Source organism: Rhinolophus sinicus, linkage group LG03 (assembly GCF_036562045.2).
Source record: "Rhinolophus sinicus isolate RSC01 linkage group LG03, ASM3656204v1, whole genome shotgun sequence".
NCBI lineage: Eukaryota > Metazoa > Chordata > Mammalia > Chiroptera > Rhinolophidae > Rhinolophus > Rhinolophus sinicus.
In genome coordinates this window covers 70,916,233-70,937,043 of record NC_133753.1, presented here as the reverse complement: position 1 = coordinate 70,937,043, position 20,811 = coordinate 70,916,233, and the positions used below count along the sequence as shown (strand labels likewise).

At 36.4% G+C, this 20,811-nt stretch overlaps 1 protein-coding gene across 3 annotated transcripts in view; it reads left to right on the top strand.

Moving 5' to 3' along the window:
* The first annotated feature begins 1,258 nt into the window (after positions 1-1,258).
* SLC12A6 (solute carrier family 12 member 6) overlaps positions 1,259-20,811 on the top strand; it is an 84,280-nt gene continuing 64,727 nt past the window's right edge. For 2 of the 3 annotated variants that reach the window (XM_019752868.2, XM_019752867.2), the window contains exon 1: positions 1,259-2,892. In XM_019752868.2, coding sequence (XP_019608427.1) covers positions 2,622-2,892 — 271 coding nt within the window. In that variant the 5' untranslated portion in view covers positions 1,259-2,621. Of the gene's footprint in view, positions 2,893-17,614; positions 17,855-20,811 lie in introns of those variants that run through there. The other variant, XM_019752869.2, reaches the window with a different exon arrangement.

The following is a 20,811-nucleotide window of genomic DNA, read 5'->3' as shown; positions in this document are numbered from 1 at the left end:
TATGAAGCAAAATTGGTTGTAGAAAGCCAGCATTTCTTTATAAGGGGAAAGTCAGATTTGAATGAACAGGCCTGCCTGAGAAAAAAACATCCCTCAGGGAGGTGAATTTCTTCATACCACAAGTTAGAAAACGGAGCCTTATTGAGTTCTTTAGGATGGAAACATTTCCTCCTGAAATTAATATCTCCACGCAATTACCATAAACTTACACTGTAATAAAAACAACAACAAACTGAGCCTGAATTAATAGGCACAAGCATTATAAAGCATCTAGCTTTGAGGGGGTTTACATTTTAAGTGGAGCTTATTTCTCATTTTGTTACGTGGATCTTTTTAACCAGACTGTGGACTTTGTGTGTCATTTGATAAAAGGGAATTTCCTGGCTCAGGTCTTAAACACAGTTCTGATTTTATTACTAAGGATGATGCTTAAAACATTTCTATTGGTGTAGAGGAAGGACACAGGCAAAGCCAGGGCCCAGATTGTTAAATTTAAATGTCATGATCAAAGCTATAGGAAATAACTTTCAAACGAAACATTGATGAGCCAAAATTCATTGAACATGTCTATTTGTGCATTAAATGAACATGGTAAGAAAAATACTCGGGTGGCAGTAGTACGGAAAACACTGGGAATGGAGTCAAGAGAAAGTATCTTCTCTAGGTCTAAAATTAAAGATATTTTCGTTAATGGAATTTTCAGTCTAACTAGAAAGTGAACATAGGATTTTTTCCCCCCAGCTTTATTGAGATAACAGTTGACAAAGTGGTACATATTTAAGGTGTACAACGTGATTTAATAGATATATACATTGTGAAAGACAGCATTTTTTTAAGGACCGGAAAAGGGGCAAAATGCATAAACTTGAGGATACAATGCTTTAGAAGAGACCTCTACATAAAAATTCCAATAAGTGTCATACCTAGATATATGGTATTGGGAGGTTTGTGATTTTTAAAGAAATTATGAATGGTATTTTCGGAGATGCTCTTATTAAAGAAGAGAGGGTTTTTGAGGTTCTGAGGCAAGGGGCATTGCCTACTCCCTGAGATGCCTCCAGAGTTGGTGCGAGACGGCTGAACCAAGAAGGAAAAGGATTTGTTTTCTTTAGTGTACGTATTAATAGCTCAGTCTTCCATACCCAACTACAATTCCCATCGTGCTCCGGTCCTCCCACGTTAGGCCCCGCCCCTCGCCCACCAGTCCCGCTGCGACTCAGGCGAGCGCATGCGTGCATCCGTCTCCGTCCTCTAGCGGGCGGCAGAGGCTGGGCGGGGCTCCCGGCGCTCACGGGACGGTGCCGCCCTCCGATCGCTACACCGCTTCTCTTCGGACCGTTAACCTCGAATGAGGAACAAGCCGGGAGGGAAGGGAGGGGCTGCGGCGGCGCGGGCAAAGCCCGCCGGGCCCGGGGCCGGGAACGGCGAGGTCACGTAACGGCTACTCTGGCGTCTGGCCAGGGAAGGGGCGCCCTCCCCGGCAGCCAGAGCCCGCCTGCGCTTGCTGCGGCTCGGAAACAGTTACCGGCTTGTAAACAACAGCTGCGCGCGCACCCCGCATCAGCTGGCGCTGGGATCCCGCACCTGCGAACTCCGTCCCTCAGCCGCGCCGCCCACTCCTAATCAGCCAGGGCAGCCCGCGAGGCCGTCTCCTCTTCTGCTAGGACCCGAAGGAAGAACCTCGAGGGGCTAACCAGTACCAGCGACCTGGTAGGGGAGAAAGCGTCTGCGGTCAAAGGGTTGACCGGTCCTGTCAAACGCAGGAGAAACCCAGAAAGCGGATCGTGGCTTCAGTGGAATAGCAACGACCTGCCACGACCCTGAGCTGCAGTCCGAGTTGTCGCGATCCGCTAGCCGCCTCCTCCCAGATCCCAGGGACCTTTCTGCCAGAAAACCAGGCGGGCGGGCCACCCCCGTAGACCTCTCCGAGGCAGGAATCTGCTCTGCCCCTGTATCCTCCTCTGCTCGCCCTTCTGTCCTCATTCTCCGTACATTAGTGTGGGATATTTTTCTCGTTATGCATGCGCACCTCTCCCACAAGATCCAAGTGGATTATCGGCCTCAAAAACCTCGGGTGGCTGTACACACACCTCCTCCCAGCCAGACCTGTGAGGTATTCACCTGATATACAACAGGTGGCCGGGTGTACACCGTTTCGCAATCTGATCTGGGCTATATTTGCATGATAAGGGTGGGCCTGCGCGCACTTTGCTCAACTAGAACCGTGGGACATTTACTAGATAAAGGACTAACTACCTCGGCCGAAACCAGGGGGTCGAGAGGAGAAAGGCGAACTCGTAAGACCATGGCACTGAGCCCGCGGCCCTGGATAAGGAGAGAGCTAGAAAGCTCTTCATTCTGAAGGAACAAAGTTACAGGAGATAGGCACCGTTTTGTTTTGTTTTTTGTTAAATATTTTTCAGCTACTGGTAGTGCACTCTCTAGGACACTGCTTGAATTCTGAATATAAGGATTCTTATTTGGGGCTGTTTGTGTGGTGTAAATCAAGATAATTAAGGTTTTTTTTAAGTTTTCTATTTTTGCGATCAAAAGCAGCTAGCGTAGGAGGAAAGATTTTGCGGGGTTTTTCTTTGCCCTTATAAAGGAAAAGAAAAAGAAAAATGCATCCTCCAGAAACCACCACCAAGATGGCTTCTGTTCGGTTCATGGTGACACCAACAAAGATCGATGATATTCCAGGGATGTCAGACACCAGCCCGGACCTCAGCTCCCGATCCAGTTCCCGGGTAAGATTTAGCTCCCGGGAAAGTGTGCCTGAAACAAGCCGTAGTGAGCCAATGAGTGAGATGTCTGGAGCCACCACTTCACTGGCCACTGTTGCACTGGATCCAGCCAGTGACAGGACTTCTAACCCCCAGGATGTTACAGAGGGTAAGTAGAAACACAGATGACAGGATACTTTTATTGCTGGCTTATTTATGGAGGATGACTGTCTCCTGGGAGATCATTTTTCTATTATACAATAATCATCAGGAACCAATGTACCTCTTTTTGAGATCCTTAGGAATCCTTTGGAAGAATGGTTAGCATAGTGGCTCTCTGCAGTAGTCGTTTGGCATGTGGGAATGTATGTGGCAAGAAGAAAAGTAGATGTATATTTTTACTTCCTCATTTTTGTCTCCTTAGAACTCAAATGAGTGTTTTGGTTAAGGATGAATGGCAAATAATTTAATAGTTTTTTGGCACAGAATCCTAAATTGTAAAATTTAGTGCAGAGCTAGCTTTGGGGCTCTAATTAGTACAGTCAGCTTTGAAGGCCACTTACAAGTAGTTATTGATGATATCTTAGTTACTGGCTTTTCTACAAAGACTTCAGATATTGATTGTATCACAAAATTCTTTTTAAAAATTTGTATTTTACGAAGAATGGTTCACGCAGCTAAGTTCACTCTGAGTGAGTCTGCGTAGATCTACTGTTCTATCCTGTTGAATGGAGAAATTCTAAAGAGGCTTTTAGGGCCTGTTTGCTACATGATATTTTCACTTTGAACTTTAAATGGTATGTGTTGAGTATTGAGCCTTTGTAGTCAGAAAGTAGCACACAAGTTGCTTCTGACTTAGATGGACCACTGCAAACTTTAATTTCCTGAACCAGTTTGTGTCAGCTGGCTTGGAAGTTTTCATTGGATTTACTAGGAAGAGGAGATGGAAGAGAGAGATAAATAAATTGGGGAGATCATAACATCTTTTGGACTCTAAAGTAGAAAAGTTTGAGAAATGCTGTACTGCTTTATATGTTTAGTTTTGCAGTCTTTATATTTGGTTCTGTTTTCTAACTAATGTAGATATATGTCTGCTAATGAAAATTCTCATAAGAATCTTTAAGACTCTTAAAATGATATTCTACCCAAATTCGAAAACCATAGCTTCAGCCACTGACTTTGTGAAAGCGATTTTCCGGTGTCAGGAAATATACTGTTCCTCCTAACCTAAAGGGCGCAGGAAACCAGAATGATTTTAGTTCCTTGTTTCTGTTTGTCTTTTTTAATGTCTGGAGACAAAGTAGATTTGGTAAAGTTTATAGTCCTCTAGAATTCACTTATCCTTGACTAAACATTTTTTTAGTGGAGGTATTATAGATTGGTTCCTGGACTTAACCAACTTTTTTTTTATTTTTATTTTTTTTTTACAATTTATTTATTTTGACATTCAATATTGTATATTAATTTAAGGTGTACGGTATAGTGGTTAGACATTTATATAAGTTAGGAAGTGGTCCCGACTAGACTAGTACCCAGGGAATTAACTATTTTCAATTTGACAAACTTTACACTGTGTACCACAGTGTGAAAATTACATTATGGAATGAAAATAATTTATCACTTTTTCCTCCAAATTGTAAATTGTAGTTTTAGTTTTTATCTATTATACTGTATTTAGGTTGTAAAAATACTGGGTAAAGACTGTGTTAATTTTTTTTACTGCTGTAATTGTCATTAGGTAATTTATAGTTAAGTATTGTTAGGCTTGTGACTTACATGTTACGGAATTGTATTTGTACTCTGTTTTTAAAAGTGGGCTTATTTCCATAATGTGGTAGCCTTGCAGAACAGGATCCTTGCCCAGGCCGCTATCTTACCTGTAAGCATTCTTTACAGTCCAGAGTGCTATCGTTTAATACTATAGGGGTAAAATAAAACGGGGGACATATCTAGGTGAAATATATGTTGTTTAGGTGGATACAGAAAGCTTGGCTCTCTAGCTAACACATTCCTTAATGTTTAAATACTCTCTGGTACTAGATGAAAGGGAAATTAACTATCCAGCCATTACATCACATTTTCCCCCCATACTCTCAGGAAACTAGTTTCCTACTTTCCCAATGAACTACTTTTTCTTTTAAAAAAATTCTTATGATGACTGGTATCCTGTGACATATTTTCCCCACCATTAGAGGGAACTGGTTAGAAAAATAATTATTTCATCTTTGGCCTCATAATATGCGGATGCCCTCGTTACACATAGATCTTCAAAAGAAAATCAAGGACATATGTTAATCTACATTTGTCTCTGGACTGGAGTTAGTAGAGGAAAACAGCTAATTCCTTTTCTACAGTTGAATCTATCCTTAAGCTCATAGTGTATTTCAGAATTGTGTTTGCTATTTTAATATTTAGAATTCTGTGATTTTTTTTTTGGGGGGGGGCTTTCTACATTTTTCTGTGATTGTGATATTGGTATGATTATCAATCCTTTCCCCACAAATCCCATGCCTCCCACATCTCTTACTGTAAAGAAGCTTATCACCTTAAGTTTCTGTTCTTGTTATATACCTTTTACTTACAATGTATAACCAAGTTGTATATGAAGTTTTAAATAATTATTTCTGTGTTTTATTTTTTTTCTACTGTTGGCGTTTTGAATAGATAATTGTATTTTTGCTATCAAAGTATTTATACTTCTTTCATTGTGTCAGAGTTTCATTAGAACTTACGGGTCTGTCCAGTTGGTAAATAAAATCAAGAGTCTTGGCACTGTACTTGCTTATGCATGAAGAATGTCTTAAAGATACAGACGGAACTGTTGAGAGTGGCTATCTCTGGAGAGTTTTGAAAATAGGGTGGAGAGTGGAATTTTCCTTTATTTAAACAATTCAGAAGGGCATATACAATTTTTTTTTTTATATTGAGAGTGTATCCTTTTATAATAAAAAAAATTTTTAAGAGGCATAGCATGTTTGGGAACCTCAGATGATCAAGAATGGAATTCTGGTCAAGCCTCATTTTAAAAAATGAGGAAACTAAGGCTTACAGAGACGATTATTTGTAGATCACAGAGTGGCAAAACCAAGACTGAAGTGCAGGCCTCCTGACTTTTCTATCCAGTGTTTTCCATTTATGTCATTTTGTCTCTGCTATGATGAACAGTTTTTACATTTGCCTCACAACCATTTGCTAATCTTAAATGAGTGTTAAAATCATAATACCAAAAAAGAGCAGGGAACATATTTTTATATGTCTTATACAGACTTTAATTCATTTCAACCCTTTACAATTCAATAAATGCTCCCTGAGGCTCTTATATGTGTGAGGCCCTCTCCTAGGAATTATAGGAAATAGGCAGGTAAGGTACAGTTTCCGCCTTTGGAGAGCTCATGGCATCGTGGTGAAAATGACAAGAACACTATCCATTCCTTCACCAAACATTTACTGAACATTTATGAGTCAGGCCCTGTTCTGGGTGTTAAGGATGTAGGACTGATGAAAAGAGCCCAATAACTGTTCTAAGGAAAGTTATGATCTAATAAAGAAAGGAAACAAATTTTCATATAAATTATAATGCTGTATGATAAATGCAACAGTAAAAATATACAGCAAAATAAAAAAAAAGATAAAAATGCAGCAAAGGAAATGATGAACTGAGGTAAAATGGAAATGCTAAGAGACTAGAGGACTTGATGAGGTAAAGTAGTTGTGAAAGGAGTGGAAGGATTCAAGTCTGATCAGACAGTTGAATGTTAGAGTTAATGGTTTCAGAGTGGGTTCCAGTGTTAACATGAGACAGCATACAACCTTTGGAGTGGGTTTCTGAAATGGAGTAGAAGTAAAAGCCAGTTGAGTCAAGGAGCTCTGACTATACCAACTTTGAGGCTGGCTATTACTAAGTTTTTATAGAAGGGTGCTAGGTGGTAAAAATGCAAAAATAGTTTAGGTAAGTCTTCCCTTCAAGGAGTCAAGTTCTCTGAAACCTTTTCTGATTCAACCCCATACCCAAATAGAATAGATTAGTTCTTTATGTCCCTATATCCCATATACAGACTATTAATTAGCAGCACCTATTTCACTTCATTTTGTTGTTTTGTTTACATATTATCTTTCCCAATTAGGCTGTAAGGTTCTTGAGGACAGGCAAACAAAGTTGTCTTTGTATTTTCAGCACCTGGAATGATGATGTCATACATATCTTGTACTCAGTAAATACATACTGAACCGAAAATCTCCTAGAGTGAAAAAAAAAGAGACAGAAATATAAACAGAAATTAAAAACATACTGTGGTAAAGGCAAATGAAATGTACCTACTAGAACAGTGATGCTTCAGTCAGCTGCATGTTGGAATGATCTAGAGATTGTTAAAAAAAATATTTTTGCCCATTCTCAGGGATTCGGATTTAATTGCATCAATAGTTTTTAAAAGTTCTGCAGTGTATTCTCATACACGGCCGGAGTTGAGGGACCATAGCTCAAAAAGGTAAAAGTGGTTAATCCCACATACATGGGAAGAACTTTCCCACCTGCACTGAGATTTGAAGGATGAGCAGAAGTTCACCAAGGGGCTAAGGCTCAGCAGAATTTTCCTTAAATGTCAGTAGTTCTTACACAGTGTTAATCTGTGCGTGGAACCATTACGTTACACAAGGACATTTCACTTCCTCGGCTGGTCCACTAATTCTATGTGTTATTGGTAGGTCTCATCAGTCTCTTATAGGCTTAAAGTAGAATAATGTTTGACCGAGAAACTTCAAAAGCTTTTTTTTTTTGCCTTAGGAACATGTTTCAAAGTACTGAGCACTTTTTTAATACTTTTCAAAAAAACTTCTGGTTTTTTGCCCCAAACCAAAATAAGTGAATTCCATTGTATTGCCGATCACAGGTAATTATTACCCTTCTTTTAAATATACCTTTCATGTTATATGGTTTTTGAATACTATCCATTTTACTTTGGCATTCTAATACTGAGCCAAAACATTGTATAAGGTAGTAAGACGGATAGTTTTATAAAAATAAGTGGATTTGATACCTTCTAAGTTCACCTGATAGCATCCTCTGATAGACTTTTTTTTTTTTTTAAAGGATTTTCAGTATAACTTGTCTGAAACATTTTGGTTATAAACCACAACTGTTTTCTCATCTTCTCTATACTCCATAGCCAATGATTAAACTGTATAATATGCTATTTTACACTACAAGAAGCAATCAACCAAATCCAGAATGTGGAAAATTTTATTGAATAACTAGATCCTATATAAATAAACAATAAACTATATTTTATTGAACAACAATAAATAAATGGCATGGAGAAGAGGAGTGATGGAAAGGGAGCGAAAGCTGTTACAGATAAAAAGCATATCAATCAACCAAATGCAATGTGTGAACTTTGGATCCTGATGTGAACAAAACAACTGTAAAAAGATACTTTGAGATAATCAGGGAAATGGGATCATATACTTGGTATTAAATGATATTAAGGAATTAATTGTGGATTTTCTTACGTATATTTATGACTTTGTAGTAATATAAAGCCCTCATCTATGGAGTTTCATATTGAAGTATTTTCAGATGAAATGAAATGTACTGCCCCCCAAAAAAGTTGAGGAGAGATAGACAAAACAAGATTGGTAAACGTTTATAATTTGTTGAATTGGAGAAAAAGGTACATGAGGATACATTTTACTGTTTTCTATGCTTTTTTGTATATTTGAAAATTTCTATAATAAAAACTTTTAAAAGGTTGAACTGCAGTCAAGGTGCTTAATAGAAAGTACTTTCTTTTATATAGTCTGTCATAGAATGCTCTAAATAATTTGATTAAATATCAGTGATTGGTAAAGTGATTGCTTCAGCTTCTTTTATCTTTAGTGGTCTCTTCTATGTCCTTACTAATTACACCAGGGGCCTCATTCTTTTCCTTAGTGGCATGTTTCTTGATTCCAGATTCTCATAAACTTTGCTTTGATATTACCTGTACTGGAATGGAAAAGAAGGAAGAAGACACTCTGGGGACCTGGGAGCTTCATAAAAGTCATGCTCTCCCTTTTTAACTCTTTCACTGCATTAATTGATTTCAAGTTTGTTTTTCAAAATGTGTCAGAAATCCACAAAAACCAAAAAGCTGATATTTTGACTATTTTATGCATTTAATAATAACAATTTGAGCTGCTTTGTATATAAATGACATTTTTATGTATAAAAATTTCCTATTATTCATTCTTGAAAAACACAAAAATATAGAAAAATGTGCATCTGGCGTTCCTAAATTTCCTTTCTGGAAGTTTCCATCCACAGTCAGCAGATGGAAATATTCATCTGGACATATCCGACCATCTCGGCAAAAGGGTTAAGGCTGTTAGAATAAGGGGAATGTTTCTATAGCTGACGTTTAAGGTAATCTATAATGAATGACCTAAGAACAATATGTTGTAAACTTTTGGATAGTGAACTCTTTTTTCCCCCTCTGCCTAACAAGTGCTTGTGGACTAGCAAGACCTTTGTACAAATTCTAAAAATGCATTCCTTCCAAGTTCACTGGTAAAGGCAAACTGGATTTCAGCCTCCAGACCCTGCCCTTTTGGCCTGACACAATCAGCACAGCTGCATTTGGTAGACTTGTAAAACTCAGAATAATGTAATTTACATGTCTTTAAGTTCTTTTTTTTTTTTAAGATTTTTTATTGGGGAAGGGGAACAGGACTTTATTGGGGAACAGGGTATACTTCTAGGACTTTTTTCCAAGTCAAGTTGTTGTCCTTTCAATCTTAGTTGTGGAGGGTTCTGTTCAGCTTCAAGTTGTTGTTCTTTTAGTCTTAGTTGTGGAGGGCGCAGCTCAGCTCCAGGTCCAGTTGCCGTTGCTAGTTGCAGGGGGCACAGCCCACCATCCCTTGCGGGAGTCGAACCAGCAACCTTGTGGTTGAGAGCCCACTGGCCCATGTGGGAATCAAACCGGCAGCCTTCGGAGTTAGGAGCACAGAGCTCTAATCGCCTGAGCCACAGGGCCGGCCCCCATGTCTTTAAGTTCTTGGTAATGTGTTTCTTAACAGTAGGTATGAAGGTTTGGAGAGCTATATTGTAGGAATTATGAAAGCATTTTATCTTGTGAATATGTAAAACAGTGTATTATTTTAATATATTAATGAAGTGTTATAAATAAATGGGAAAACAGTAAGATATAGTCCCATTAAAACCCAGTGATTAGTGCTTTGGTGTATTTTGTAGAATCCCAGCAATTAAATATCAAGATATGAGCACAAAAGTGCAGAACATACGGTATACACAGACACACACACACACGCACGGCACCTTGCTTTAACTATAGAAGTTCAATAGTTGATTAACAGATAATAGTGTTAGCATATTTGCTCAGTTCTAAGGTGTATATCATATTTTTAACATTTCTGATGTTTGAGTGCATTTTACTTTTGAAGAATTTTAAGCTATCGTTAAATCATTGGTGCAATTTACAGTAAACAAAATTTCAGAATCAAGTCAATACTGTAAAATAAATCAATCTGAGAGGCTATGCAAAACGTGGACGTTACCTTTGGATGTCTTAAATGGAAAAATGTAAGGGCTGAAGCGTTTTGTTTGTTTTTCCTTCTAAAATTGAAGTTTTTATAGTTGAAAAGCACAGAAATAGAAAATAAAAGCTGTATTAAGTTATAAGGAAATGACAGGTATGTTTAGGTCTGAATCCTAGTTTTAGTGGGTTTTTTTGTTATGTGTTTAAAATTTCCTGCTATTTTAGCTCAAAGCTGCGTTTCAGTCTTAAGTTTCCTTACTAAATTATCAGTGGCAACTTCTGCTTTGCATTTTTATTACTGCATTGCTAAGCCGTACTACATTTCTTATGACCTTGAGAAATTCGTGCAAGATATTCAATTGATAGCATCCATCTGTTTACAGTCAGAACCATTTGGTAGATAGCTTTAATTTTTGGCAAAGTGGCACCATAATTTCCTTCATTTTACCAGACAAGTCTGCTTTTACTTTGGGGTAAGGCTATTTATTTTTCATATTGCTAGTTTAAAAAAGAAAACACTAATAAGTTAAAAATTCTTGTATATGCATGTGCATTTTCAATTTGAGGAGCTATGACAAATTGAACAACTGAAATTCACTTTATTTTGAGAGCATTAGTATTTAAGCTTTTTTAATATCCAGAAATAATACTTATTTTCATAGCTCGCTAATTTATATCCTAAAATGAGTGTAAAAAAATGATGTTATGTTGATTTATTTTTTTCTGGTTTAGCAGTGTGCTAATTTCCAAATAAAATTTTAATAAGTAATTGGAAATAGAAAACATTCTTCCCTATTAGATGAAGTTAATTCTTTCCTTTCCTGAAAAATCATCTGTTTTGATATTTTTTCACTTTAAAAATAAAGTTATTTTCTTCTGAGCTAAGATGGGATTTCTTATCCAGGAGAAAACTAAAGCTGGTGTGGTTAAGTAAGCTGCCCAAGGGCATACAAGTAATAAACGAAGAATAGTGAATTGAACCCAGGTATGTGTGATTCTAATATCAGTGTTGTTATTACCCTTTCTCTACTAACAGTGGTTGGCTCTGTTGAAACATTTATTAAGCTGCAATTGTATAGTAGATTATAGGAAGCATAAAATAAATGCAATTTTTTTAATGTTCTGTGTATATATTTGCAATTATTTTGCCTGGTATTGGCATGAAAGGAAATGGGGGGTGGGTAATAAAATGACATGTTTCCTGAGTAACTTAAGGTTCTATGTTTCTAAAAGGAAATCTGGCCTAACAATGTGTGTTTCACGCCTTTACACTAATGATCTATCTATCTGCAGATACCTAGGGCAGTGTAGAGTGCTGAATTACACGAACAGCTATTGATTTAGTTACATTAGTCCATCTGTCCTAAAGTTAATGAATATTCATATTTTGACCGGAGTCTCAGTAGATCTATTTTAAAATGGGGTTTTGTTGCAGGGGGAGGAAGGAAGTAATAACTTATAAACACACTTTTTTATGTGAAAATTAACCAGGGAATTTTGTTTTGAATTGTGTTTTCATTTTCCTTTTTTTTTAAATTGTGGAATATTGGGGGACAGTGTGTTTCTCCAGGGCCCATCAGCTCCAAGTCATTGTCCTTCAATCTAGTTGTGGAAGGCGCAGCTCAACTCCAAGTCCAATCGCTGTTTTCAGTCTTTAGTTGCAAGGGGCGCAGCCCACCATCCCATGCGGGAATTGAACCGGCAACCCTTTCAATTTTTTTCTTCTCAAACACATCTCTCTCAGTAGGATGGATTATTGTTATAAAGATGTATGGAACAAAGAGCATGAAGGGTTTACAACAGGATAAAACGTAATCTTTATAGCTCAAAGTTTCTTATAAATTTACCTTGATCAAGAAAATTAGTTTGATCAAGAAAATTAAAATATAATGTAGTTAGTTTCCACTCATATTTAGTTGCTGGCTAGTCGTTGCAGTGGTTCAGTAAGAATGTCCACCCTAAATATTCTGACATAGTAACATACTCCATTAAAAGCAATTGCTTGGAAGTAGATTCCACTTTCTTTTCTAATAAACCAAATACTGTAAGCACAAAACTATTAATTGGTTATAATTTTAAAGGTTAAGTGTGACTAGATCTCAGTAGTGGACAAAGCACTCTGAGTGGTATGTTCAACCTACAGGAGTTCAGGAGAGCTTCATAAGGTTTGGATCTGTTTCCAAATCAGGATCCGTTGTTCTTTGCTCAGCACTCCCACTGAACTTGTGTGTGCACACGAGTGTGCACATGCTCACTTGAGGTACTTGCATAAAACCTTGTCTTACGATGTGTGTGTAAGAGAGAGATTGAGAATTCTGTGAAAAGGTATAGACAGATAAGATGAATTAAGTCTATATTGTGTGTGCTCATGAAATCTAGTCTGTTCTGTTTTATACGTTTCCAGCTTTTTAATAACATGCTGATACCTTTGATCAAGATTTAATTGCATTTTTTCATTTAAAAAAAGAATGTTTAAGTGAACATGTTACTAAAACCTCAGTATCATATCCACAAGAGTCTCCCCAGAATAAACAGAATGACATTTGGTAAAACTCATGTATTCAAAATGTATGTGGCTTTTTAATTTCAGGGATTTTGCTTACTGCTTGCTTATAGAAGTTTTCTTGTATCACAGATGCATTTTTATCATGAATGACTACATTCTTTTTCAGAATCATTTCAGCAATGAGATTGTGTGGTTTTAGATTATTTGGATAGCTTTTGTACAATGCAGTTCTCAGAGGAAGTACATAAATGATTTGCTCTAAAATTGAGTGATTTTTCATGATATATTGTAGTATAATAATGTATTACGATCTCAGAGAGAATCCTTAAGTTGAAAATAACTTCCCATTGACTTTCCCTTAATTGTTTCAGTCTTTTCACCAAATCTAACTTGTCTTTATTTAATAAATTAGTTGAATAAAACAAAGCACTAGTTACCATGAGTTGTTACCTAGCTATGATTAAAAATAAGTAATTGGGTAGTGTTTCATGGTAAATTTTACTTTCGAAATATTACCCAAAGTAGACCCATTCTTCTAAAGAATGCACATGCTTTTTTTAAAAAAAAAAAAATCAGACATAATATAGTCACAAATAAAGTGTTTTACTCAAATTAATTAGTAAAATAAAGCATATAATATTTGGCCTAGTGTATAATATGAGTACATAGGCCTAATGTATAATGGAGTAATGTCATTATAAAGCCCTTTTGCCCTACTCTGGCCTTAGATCGTACCTCTTGAAAAATACCATAGATTTTTGTAAAAATGTAAATATTTCAAACCTGTTTGATGACTCTCAAACAACATTCAACACTCTAAAATCAAAGTACTGGAAAAGCATTTATGTGACTGCCTAAATTTTATATAAAACAGAATTTGACCCATAAGTGGTGTGCTTTATACTTAGATCTTAGAGCTTTACATTTCAGTGAACTTAAGTTCAATGTATTTTTTTCCAGTGTTTTATTACGAAAATTTTCAAACATACAGAAAAGTTGAAAGAATCGTATGGTGTACACCAATATTCTTATCTTCCAGATGCTACAATTAACATTTTGCTACACTTGTTTTATTACATATTTATCTCTTTCATTGATTCATCTATTTTTGAAGCATTTCAAAGTAAGTTGTAGACATCGTTTTGCTTCACCCCTAAACACATCAGTATACATAGAATTAATGTGTAATATATAATTTATAATATGTAATATTTTTGAGATTCATCCGTGTTGTTGGATCTATCAGTAGTTCATTCCTGTTTCTTGTTGAGTAATAGTCTATTGCATGAATATACTACAGTTTCCTTATCCTACTGACAGACACTTGGGCTGTTTCCTGTTGGGCTGTTATGAATAAAGCTGCTATAAACATACTTGTTCAAAATTTTTTTTGAATTTATGCTTTTATTTCTCTTGGGTAAATACCTAGAAGAGGAATTGCTGGGTCATAGGGTAAATTGCTGGGTTACAGGGTAGATGTGTGTTTAAATGTATTAGAAACAGCCAGACCTTTTCCTAAAGTGGTGGTTACCATTTTACATTCCCACCAACATTTGCTCTACATCCTTGCCAACAGTTTTAATTGTGATTTTAATGTACATTTCCCTGATGGCCAGTAATGTTGAGCACTATTTCAAGTGTTTATTAGCCATTTGTGTAACTTCCTTTGTGAATTGTTTGTTTAAATCTTTTGCCCATTTTGTATTGAGTTTTGTCTTTTTATTATTGAGTTGTAAGGGATTTCTATATATTTTAGATACAAGTTCTTGTCAAATATTTGTTTTGTGAATATTTTCTCCCAGTCTATGACTTGCCTATTCATTTTCATAATGATGTCAGTTCATTGTATTGTTTTCATCGTTTTATTATGAAAACTTTCAAATACAGAAAGTTGAACGACTTTTGTAGTAAAAAATACACCCACCACCCAGTGTCTGTCATTAACATTTTATTATACTTGTCCTTTCACATGTCTATGCAGCTTATTTATGCATTTCAAGGTAAATTGAAGGCATTAGTTAACCTTCCCCAAATACTTCAAAACGCATGTTATTAATTAGAATTCAGTATTTGCAGGCAAACTCTTCATACAATGAAATACACACATTTTAAGTGAACATGGGCTGAGTATTGACAAATTCATACACCTGTGGAACTCTAAACTCTATCAAGATAAAGAATATTAGCATCATTCTGGAAAGTTCTCTCATACTTCATCCCAGTTAATCTCCACCTTCATCCCCCAGAGACAAACATCATTCTGGGTTTTTTTGGTACCATGGATTAGTTTTGCCTGTTCTAAAACCTCACATCACTGGATTCATATAGTATGTACTCTTTTGTTTAAGGCTTCTTTCACTTAGCATAATGTTTTTGAGATTCATCCTTATTGTTGCATGTACCACCAGTTCATTCCTTTTTTATGAGTCTAGCTGAATGGTAATTCTTTGTATGGATATATCGTAGTTTGTTTATCCTTTCTCCTATAGGTGTACACCTGGGTTTCCAGTTTTTGACTATTAGTAATAAACTGCTATGAACATTCTGTACGAGTCCTTTTGTGGAAATATGTTTTCATATTGGGGATGAATACCTAGGGGTGCAAGTGATAGGTTATAGGGGAAAGTACCAGACTCTCTCCCAAAGTAAGTGAACCAGTTTACCTCCCAGTAACAGGGTATGAACAGTTCCTTTTGTTCCACATTCTCACCAAATTTGGTGATGTCAGTCTTATCAATTTTAGACATCATGGTGGGTGTGTACTGATACTTCATTGTGGTCGTTTATTGTACTTTAAATAGCTATGTCTTACATCCCGCCCTCTCTATCTAACCACTCCCCATACACAGCACTCACACACCTCAGCTTTGCCACCCCTCCCCCAACTCTTTCTGTACTACTTGAACTTTTCCTCCAATTTTTAAATGCCCCTGTAAATTTTATCTACTGTTCACTCTAGGAGAGAACTATTTTGAAATTGCTGACCACTGTGGTACCAAAGCATCAATTTGGTAAATAAATTACTCCTATCATAGATTAACAGGAATTTGTTACCTTCCTACTTGTTTAGTTTGGGGAATTTTTTAGAGGAGAGAGGTGACAGCATAATATTTGTACATCAGCTTATATGCACAAGCTGTACACAGATTCATAAACACAAGTCATTGTTTCTGTCCATCAATTATAGATTAGCTGTAATTCAGCTCTTTATAAGATAAATATGAAAGGCAGGATCCTATTGGAAATATCCAGTGGCACTAAAGTATTAACAAATTTGGAACCCAGAATTAATATTGAAATCTTTGACAATTTGGTAGTGTTTTAAGTTCCTTTGAATAAATTAGTAGGCTAGCTAACTAAGTTGTAAATATGGAAGTCACTCAGGGCACTACCACACTTGATATAGTTGCTTTCAAGGGTAAAAACTAGTTAAAAAGACTTAACAGGTGACAAACTTTTCTCTTTCCCATATAGCAGTAATTCTCAACCTTGGCTGCCCATTAGAACCATGACAGGGTACGTGTGTGTGGGGGGGTGCTTTTATTATAAAAGTCTTGTTGCCCTGGCTGTACTCCAGAGCAGTTAAATCAGATGAGACCCAGGTCTTAGAATTGTTGAAATCTCTTGAGTCCAGTGTGCAGCCAGATCTACATAGGAACTCATAAAATAAAATTTTGGTGAGTGTGTGTGACTTTTTTCCCCATGAAACTTATGTGCTGCCTACCAACAAGGAGTTTTTAAGTTGGGCTTCACCATTTACAAACTGTGACTTTGGGCAAGTTCTTTAGCCTGATGATTAAATGAGATCATAATGGAAAGCTTCTAGTGAAGAGCACAAAGTAGGTCTTTGACAACTATTGGTTTCCTTCACGTTTAGAAGTGTTATGTATCATACTACCTGAGTAAAGGAGGATTATAAACCATCATTCCTTCTCTGTTAAATTTAGGGCAGTCTTGCTTGTCAGGTGTCAACTAACATCATTCCTTGTGTTACTTCATCAACTTGGAAATTAACACAGGGCTCAATTACTAAACTCCTCTCAGAGCAGAGATAGGGCCTCATACTGTATAAAGTCATCTACCGAGAACTTGATACAGTTACCTGATAAAGTAACTAAAATACCAAGAGTTAAGTATGTTCTTTAAAGTGTATGCACCTTTTAATCAGGGGTGTTCCTTGGATATTTTTTTTTCTTTAAAACACCATGTTTAAACTGGCCAATACAAAAAATTCTGAACTCTTCCCTTTAAAAATATTTTGCTCTTTTAAACAAACTTGGACTTTGGGGAAAGTTAATGTCTCTTCTTGGATGTCCTTGCATACACTACAGTGTCTAGAGCTATGCCTTGTATAAAATACGTAGGTGTTCATTAAATACTTTATGAATGAATATTCTCATCTGAAAAATAAAAAACTTTTATGACTATTTTCTTTGAAAGCAAACAACAGAAGCTTACAAATTGTGTTTCATTTCCTAAATTGAGGTAGTGCCAGTCTTTCTTTAAAGAGGAAAGTTTGTAAAATGAACTGTTCCCTAATCTTTCTGGTGTGTGAAATATGAGGGCAAAGGTTGAGATCATGCCTGCATAGGGGTGGAAATAACTTAAGTGAAGGAAACAAGTGGGTGGGTACACAGTGGGTTGCAGTTCATGAATCCTGCCCACTCTCCAGCTTTTGGCAGCTCTGGGAAAGCAGCCGAAACAGTTCTTGGGATTCTTGAGCTTAATAACCGTAAGCAAGGGGTGGAGTGCTAATCCTTTTAACTGAATGATAAACACTCTGGAAGGCGTGTCTTCCAGTGTTCCCCTCCCTCGGGTTGTAGATCACGTGAGCTGAAAGTATTTCCCGATTCCCAGCGTCGGTGTCCTGGAGGCAGTGAGCAGACTCTAAAAGGGGTACAGCAAGGAGTAGGCAGGCAGAGTAACCTGGAAGGAAGTTGAAATACAGAAAAAGCACAAGATTTCTAAAACAATGCCACACTTTACCGTGACTAAGGTAGAGGACACAGAGGAGGGGGCAGCCGCTTCTGTCTCCCAAGAGGAGACCAGCTTAGCAGAAATAAAAGCCCGGACTCAGCATTCAGATGAACCAGGTAAGGACTCAACTTGGGAGCTTTTGGAACCTATAGGGTTTTTCATGAAAGAAATGGTAACTAAAATATTCAAAAGACCTCCTTTAGGATGGAGAAAAAAGTATTGTGGTTAAAGTGTTTTTCAATCAAATGTTTCACTCCCTTGTATATCTGATAACTTCTCTTTTTTCACATTCTGGTTTGTTTTATCTCACAATGAGCTCTGTGTTCATTACCTACAGGTGAAATTGAATCTGTGGCAATGTATGAAAAGAGTTTTCAAGCAAAAAGAAAAGCACAGTAAAAGTCAATTTGTGCGGAATTTAGAATTCACCTTTTGCTCAGACAGTTTAAATTATATCTGGAAAAGTACATAAAGAGGGAGCATGGTTCAGTAATTTAGTACAGTGGACTTGGCACTTGAGACTTCTCAAGTTACTCAGTATTTTGCCTCAGTTTACCAGTTAAACAGTAATTTAATAGTGAATGATCTAAGACTTCTTTAATGAAAGAACAAAAGTACAATAGATCATTATAGTGACTAGCATAGCATCAGGTTTAATAAATTTGATGAATGTGATTATCCCTATTATTTTCTTTTAATGGTAACAGTTACACTTCCTGGGGGAATTGTGGTTTTAAATTTTTAAACATGCTGTTAAAATCTTAATTAATATTGTGGTATTAAATATAGTCATAGTTTGAAGCCCTTTATTTTTAAGTGTGTAAATTGTCAAAACTTTTCTAGTGTGTTAATAAAGGCTAAGGAAATAAATAATCTCTCAAATTCCTTTTAATTACATGATTCTAACTTTTTTCCTATAGCAAGGAACATCACAGTTCCTTGCTATAAGCAGCTGTTTGGTCTAGCCTCTTACCAAGCCTCCCTGGATTTTTAAGAATGTCTAAAGATAAGGACTATGAAAAACAAATTTCCTTTTGTTTATCTTTTTCTTCTAGTGAGAGAATTTACTAGGGGAAGATAAGAAAGAAGGTTTTATGGAAACTCTGTCTGCCAGGTTACTTTCATTTTGCTGAATAGTCAGGGTGATAAGAAGTTAAAAGTAAACTTAACCTACTTAGAACTTGAACCTGATTTTCCACAACTTTAGAGCAAAGAAATTAGGTTCTCTTTCAGGATTGTGTATTTGAAGCTGCACTTACTTTAGTTGCTTATGTTTGCTGCCCTTAGATTTTAATCCCTTTAGGCTTTTGTCTTTGCTGTCGTCTTCATGAATTTCACAAAATGCAAACAAGTCTATCTGTACCTCATTTCATTTCTCATGTTTATTTCTTCACTACCTCTATTTTATAATTTCATCTTTACTGGTTCCATAGTGTTTGAGGAAATCTGCTTTATTCAGATTAGAACAATGTTGAAATCATTTTATCTATTAGCAACCATCTAGAAAAGCCATAAAAATTTTTTATAGTGACCAACTTCGTAAAAAGTGATATTGTTAGGCATAATTTACTTTCTTCCATAGTAATTGTTTTGGACAAGGAAGAAGTGACAGATATAATCTAACTCGAATTTAATAGGCGTTTTATTTGGGCGTTTTCCACGACAGCCTAGAAAAGTGTCCACTTGAATGAACTGTTGTTTGGTAAGTGAACAACTGATGGGAATTTATTGCCTAAATTGTATTTTATCTTTATTGTAGGGTTAAATTAGAGGGGAATAAGAGGGGAAATGTATATGGGAAAAACCTAAAAGGTTTTTTCTTTTCTTTTTTTTTTTTTAAGAGTTGAATGTTCTTGAGGATAGATGGTATATTTGGAGTACTGTGTTTCCCCGAAAATAAGACCTACCTGGACAATCAGCTCTAATGCGTCTTTTGTAGCAAACATTAATATAAGACCCGGTCTTATTTTACTATAAGACCGGATATGATATGATATAATATAATATAATATATAATATAATATAATGTAATAATATAGACTGGGTCTTATATTAATTTTTGCTCCAAAAGATGCATTAGAGTTGATTGTCCAGCTAGGTCTTATTTTTGGGGAAGCATGATAGTTGCTTGGAAATGCAACTTGCTCTGAGTTAAAATCCTAGATTGTGGTTTTGTTGCAGGCACTTACAATCCTAGCCAGTTATGTGACCAGTCGCTTTTTTTCAATGAGTGTTTTTCCTTCATTAAAAAATACAGTGAGAAAAATATTTACTATCATATAAATTGAACATATTTAGAAAGCAGATCATCCTTTAAATAAATAAATTTTAAAATGTGTTTTTTTAAAATATGAGATTTGTTTAAGCTAGACAGGTAACTTGAAATAAAGTAGAAATACAAATGTAGATATAAACTAATTTTTAAAAGTACATTAATCCCTGCCGTGCTAGCAGCTAGAATGCCAGTCTAGTAGAACCCTGCTGAATTTTGGTTTCAAAAGGAAAAACAGAAACTCAGACTTTCTTGACTGTTTTCCTCCTTCCCAGTCCAGTTTCGGTGCCTTATCCTATGTTTTCTCAGCAACTTGTCTACAGAAATAGCACGTTACACTCTGTATTGCAATCCCCTATTTACTTCTCTCTCCCACAATAGACTGACAATAGGCTTCTTGAGGGTAGAGACCTTGTAGGATTATTTTTGTATCTCCAGATCCAGGTGAATTGCACGTAATGGGCAATTCAGTGACTAGATTTTGATCTCTACCTTTTTTTTATTCACCAAACACATGTTCAGTGCAAATATCATGCTAGGTGTTGTACTTTTTCTCCCAAAACTACAAAGGCATAGGAACTGTAAGTTCCCCATCAAAGGCAGCAAAATGGCTTTGGAGCCAGGGACCTGGCTTTGAATCCCAGTCCCTTCTAATTACTGTTTCCCCCAAAATTAGACCTAGTCTTAAATTAAAGTTTGCTCCAAAAGACGCATTAGGGCTTATGTTCAGGGGATGTCATCTTGAAAAATCATGCTAGGGCTTATTTTCCGTTTAGGTCTTATTTTCAGGGAAACATGGTA